This window comes from Panicum virgatum, chromosome 5N, assembly GCF_016808335.1.
Source record: "Panicum virgatum strain AP13 chromosome 5N, P.virgatum_v5, whole genome shotgun sequence".
Taxonomy (NCBI): domain Eukaryota; kingdom Viridiplantae; phylum Streptophyta; class Magnoliopsida; order Poales; family Poaceae; genus Panicum; species Panicum virgatum.
This window is the reverse complement of record NC_053149.1, coordinates 66449946-66455233: the sequence shown is the minus strand read 5'-3', so window position 1 is coordinate 66455233 and position 5288 is coordinate 66449946. Positions and strand designations below refer to the sequence as shown.

The following is a 5288-nucleotide window of genomic DNA, read 5'->3' as shown; positions in this document are numbered from 1 at the left end:
AGTACGTGCGCTTACCACGCACACTCCTGCATGCGCATCACCATGTTATCCTGAATCCTGATGGTTAGTTCAGTACTGCTCGACAAGAGTCGAAAACTGAATGGGATGAAGTAAAAAAATTGACTGCTGTCACGTCTATTAGAGTAAGACCAGTCAGGGGAGAGTATCAAAATTGAAAACTTAGTAACAGAATTAGAGAAGTGTCATAGTGATGAAACTTTTCTCTAATCCTAGGAAGCTCCCCCTCTTCTATTCTCATAATAACTCGTCATGCCAACAAATTTAATGCTCATGATACTTTTATGAAATTTCTATTGAGATTGGACTAAAAAGGTTATTATATGCAATTCAGTAGGAATTACAGCTTACCTTTTCCTGAAGTCTTGATCATACTACCAGTACAAGTTGGGTGGTATGATCTATAGTCTGATTAAAAGGTCTATAGTTGTCTACAGTGATTGTTTCCTCAGAATTTACCGTGAACAAATTAACCGCGGGAGAGAGAGAGAGAGAGAGAGAGAGAGAGAGAGAAAGAGAGACCGAGAGAAATACAGTAAGATCTACATGGCTGTACCATCATTAGGGCCGGTAGGAATGTGCGCCGCCATGCACCCGTGCGCGCGGTGCTTGGCGGAGTGCACGCGCCGCCGCCGCTCAGCGGCCGTCACTTGAATCCGGCACTGCTGTAATCTCTACTAGCCGCCGCGTCGGGGATCGGATTCCAGTCCCAGATCTTGTCAGAGCTGGCCGCCAGGGATATCGGAAGCGTCCCGAGCGCCATTGGCTGCGACGACGGCGTCGGCAGGGGGAGGAAGCTGTGGCTGTGCCCACCGCCGCCGGCCTGGTGGTTGAAATGCGCCGGCGGGCCGTGTCCGACCAGCGTGCTGAGCTCGTCGATGGCGGCCGCCACGGAGCCGTCGCCCATGGAGGCCGCGTTCACCAGGCTGAGCAGCGAGTACGTGGAGGCGAACGCGCTCGCGTTCCGGGACTGCTCGTACGACGACGACGGGATTGCGGCGGTTCCCACTTGCTGCTGATCGGCGCCGGCCGACGCGGCGGAGCTCCTCGTCGCGGACAGCTGCTGATAGCCGCCGTTGCACGGCTTTGTGGGCAGCTGCCGCTGCGCCGCCGCCGCCGCCGCCGCCTTGTTGTGCGCCGCGGCGTGGTCCCTGTTGGCCGGCGGCGACGTGCACTCGCCGTGCAGGAGGTGCATGATCTTGGAGGGAGTCGTGGGCGGCGTGGGCGTGGACGACGATGACGCCTGCTTGATGTCTTGCTGGGCCGCGGCGGCGGCGCGACGGGAGGGCGTCGAGCGCGCGGAGGGATGGCCGTGACCGTCGTCGATGCCGGTGCGCTTGTACACGCGGCAGAGGGAGATCTCGGTCTGCAAATAAATTAATCCATGGCCATTATTATCGAGATGCTAATGCTTATGCTGTGTTGACTGACTACGCAAGTGCGAGCATGGAGAACTAGTTAGAGGAACCCAGTAGCTTGCCAGGAACAAGCAGCAAGCTAGTCGGGCTAAAACCGGAAATCCAGAAAGGAGATGCTACGAGATGATGACTTACCCCAAAATTTCGTCCAGATTCCAGTGATTACACCTAGAATTGTTGAATCTAGGAGTCTAGGTTCACAAACTCATGCATGATAGCATCTAGGAGGGTAATCAAATAGGTGCGTTTTCTAGGTAGTATGTGAGCCCAAATATGAACATCATGATTCATGGCAGGAAAACACCAAAGATGCAAGCGATCGAGAGAAGATGAACAAACCCTAGCTAATATGTAATAACTAGTATACATCTGAGAAGGCGCATGAACCAAACGCAAAACCAAATAGCTGAAAGCAAAATTGGGCAGACCAAAATTAAAACCTCTCAAGAGTCAAGAGCTAACTACGAGAAAACCTCCCCAAACCCTAGCCCCCGCCTCATGGATTTGGTTGCAAATTAGCTCGTTTCATCATGAGCCAATTGAAGAACATGTGCCCGTGATGTGTGTACCTTTTGGTAGCGGTCGGTGTCGTCGGGCGGGAGGCGGTACTCGTTCATGATCCAGCTGCTGCGGACGCCCTTGGGCGCCTTGCCGGAGTAGAAGACGAGCGTCTTCTTGAGCCCGATGGGCCGTTGGTTCTCCGCCCTGATCATCCGGTCGGCGCCCGTGGCCTTCCAGTACCCCGACGCCGTCACCCGGTTCGGCCGGTCCCCGTTCCGGTACTTGCGGTCCCTCGGCACGTAGAAGAACCACTCCTTCTCCCCAATCGCGGCCATTGCTGCATGCATCGATCAGCAACCTCGATTAATTTCGTTAAATTTGTAAATTTCCCTTAATTTTCTCTTGAAGATTGGTTTATTAGGAGGAGCTAGATTGGAGGGAGGAGATCGAGAGCAAGCGGTTAATTGTTGCTGCGAGTGTTAATCAATTAGCAGATGGCGTCAGAGACATACAGACCTGGGAGCTCCCACGGGTCGTAGCGGTAGAGGTCGAGGAAGGTGATGAGCTCGACGTTGAAGCGCTTGCCCTCCACCTTCCGGCGGAGGTAGAACTCGATGAGCTCCTCCTCCGTGGGGTGGAACCGGAACCCCGGCATGACGAGGTCGTCCTCGTGCGCGTCGCCGCCGCCGTCCGCCGCCCTGGTGCCTCCTCCTCCTGCCGCCGCGGCAGCCATGGCGCCATGCCCTTGCTCGTGCCTCCCGCTCATGGCCGGCCGGTCGTCTACTACCGCTCCTCGCTCGCCCTCTCCTGCCTCCCCCGCATATCTATGCACCGCTTCCTCGCCTTCTCCCTCCCTAGCTAGGGCAGGCGGCTGTAGCCGGCTAGGTAGCTGCTAGATATGTGCGTAGAGGTAGCTAGCACGAGCGAGCTCAGTGGCGGCTTCCTCTGGAAAAAAGGAGGCGTCGCTGCTCGCGCGGGTGCAAGTGGGGCGAAACGAGAGGAAAGGGATAAGAGGTTAGTGTCCGGGACAATATATATCGACGGCAAAAGCCAAGCGATTATCGGCCGTGCCGCTCGCCGGCTCGCCGGTGGATTAACCGGCTGACCGACCGGCCGGTCGGTGTCTCTAACCACTCGTCTAGTGTACACGCTCTGCAGGGCGCGCCGGGGCACGGCTGCACAGCGCAGCGGGCGCACGCTAGGCGATGAGCGAGGCCTGACGTACGCCAGGCTACCACACACGCGCGGAGGTGGAAATTATGAACCGCGGGGCGGAGGGGATCGGAGGGGCCCGCCGCGCGCGGCCGGAGCGGTGGAGGAAGGGACAGCGACGGCGGAGCGAGTTAAATAGGGGGAAAGGGACGGCTCAGGAAGCGGACAGCTGTGGGCGGTTGCCGCCGGCATCAAATCCGCCGCCCTTCGCCTCGAGCTCGCTCGCTCGTGTGTGTGGGTAGTGTTCTTGCCGGGCCGGGGCTGGCCGCCGACGACGATGCGCACGGCGGATGGCGCAGGTTTCCATTCTTTTCATTGATGACGAAAAAGGAAACTGGTGGAAAAAGGAAGAAGAAAAAGGCCATATATGTTCTTTCATGGGACAGCACACGCATGAACGCATCTTTTCTCTAGCATCAGTGAGGTTGCTGCCAATGCAACTTTTGATGTGCGATGAACAGACAACAGATTGAACTCGATCGGCGTGTTGTTTTTTTCGTCAGAAACCTCTCTTGGATTCCGATCCCCTTGGACCTGCACGCGCTTGCTTGCAGATGCGCATGGAAGAAACCACAGTTGTCCGAGGGCGCGCGCGCAGTGCGATGCTTCTGAGACATTCCTTTCGACCGCCACTTTCGTGCGAAAGGAGCTACAGGTAAATAAAGCAGAGATCGAAAGGCATGGGGGGCAGGAGTGAACCCGGCCGGCCGGGAAGTGTCTCTCTGCATAGTGTGTTCCACAGCTGATTGCTAGTATACTCCTCGGCATTTATTTGTGCAATGGACCCTGAGCGAATCATGGGTCGATCATGGCATGGATGTGATGTTGAGATCTGCAATGCTGCAGGCGAATTGAAGTGGTAAGACGAGACCGTACCAGATGTTTCCGTTCGTTGATTTATGCATGGGTGCATGCCTCGAGCCGAGGAAATGATACAGCATCATGGATTAATGATTAGAAGAAGGCTCTACATACGTATGTGTCACGGTACAGTACGAGCATACAAGAACGAAAGATAATAGGCCATTCCTTCTTTTATTCAGACGTATGGTAAAGATGGACAGATTCACTTTGATCTTCTTTTTCTCGAAAAGACGGCAAGAGATTTGCCGAATTTTTATTAGATGGAAAGAGAAAGAAACAACGACCAAGAAAAAAAACTTTAAATTACAACTACACTCATTCCGACTACGCACCCTCTCCACTCAGAAAAAAAAACACCACGCAAGCAGCAAAAACCGAAGAAAACCACGAAGCTATGAGTTTGGGGTAATTCTGTTAACTATTGTTGTCGCCTACTGAACTTATGAAAACCAGGATCCATCTATCAGAAATTCAGGTTCAGGGACTGTCGCCTATGGTTGAAAGTAGTAATTACAGATTAGCAGTTGCAAGAGCTCGACAAGGCAGCATGCATGTGCACATATTGCCATATTGGTGAATATAATGGCCATGGACCATGGTCGTCATATATGCCGGTAGTGTAGCTGCTGCCACACACAAGCCGGTCCCTACCATTAGGCTTTTAGGCAGATGGTTAGGCCGTTTTTTATCCTACTGACAATCTGACACGTCCCATCTAGGCGTGTGCCTACCGAAAACGCTTCACAAGAAGTTCATCCAACGCTTCACAAGAAGTTCATCCCTCGTGACAGACATAGAGACCCGTCGTTCGATTTGATATCAGAAAGGGGAACATGTAGGGTTCAATGCATGGCTGCATACTCTCCCTAGCTACTATGATTTTCTCAACTTCTTCTTCTTCTGTTTTATTTCTTTGTGAAAAAATGGGTCTGAGAAGTACTATACTGAGTGACTGAAGAATCATTTACACACACGCATGCTAGGGCTACCCGAGTTACATGTACCAGCTATCTCAAAACGTAACTAGAGCTGCTTGGAACCTACTAGATCGCAGATGGTATAGCTCCCTACACGTTTCAACAGGATAAATCAGTTGCTGGTGAGGGATGGAGGACTCGAGTGAAGCCCGTGACTACGACACATTATTCCGATCCAGCCAGCTGCTACGTACCTCATCAGAATTCAGAATGAGTAAGCTCAAAAAAAAAAAAATCAGAACGAGTAGTCCCCAGCTGCGAACGAGAAGAAGCCTTTTATTGTCGAGTAGCTTCTCCA

The 5288-nt window shown here is 53.1% G+C and overlaps 1 protein-coding gene across 1 annotated transcript; it reads right to left on the bottom strand.

The window, feature by feature from the left end:
• Positions 1-314: 314 nt before the first annotated feature.
• On the bottom strand, positions 315-3101 carry LOC120676150 (NAC domain-containing protein 72-like). Its single transcript, XM_039957373.1, has 3 exons — positions 2454-3101; positions 2006-2274; positions 315-1384 (listed from the first exon to the last, which is right to left on the bottom strand). The coding sequence occupies exons 1-3, from the start codon at positions 2701-2703 to the stop codon at positions 665-667; spliced, it is 1239 nt and encodes a 412-aa protein (XP_039813307.1). The 5' UTR covers positions 2704-3101; the 3' UTR covers positions 315-664.
• Between the last annotated feature and the right edge of the window lie 2187 nt (positions 3102-5288).

What these genes read in the sequence shown, in the direction of transcription:
- LOC120676150 (XM_039957373.1), bottom strand. Translation starts at nt 2,703, where the DNA reads ATGAGCGGGAGGCACGAGCAAGGGCATGGCGCCATGGCTGCCGCGGCG. An exon ending in CGACCCGTGGGAGCTCCCAG is followed by an intron (nt 2,275 to 2,453) that starts GTCTGTATGTCT and finishes CGATGCATGCAG; the next exon opens with CAATGGCCGCGATTGGGGAG. An exon ending in ACACCGACCGCTACCAAAAG is followed by an intron (nt 1,385 to 2,005) that starts GTACACACATCA and finishes ATTTATTTGCAG; the next exon opens with ACCGAGATCTCCCTCTGCCG.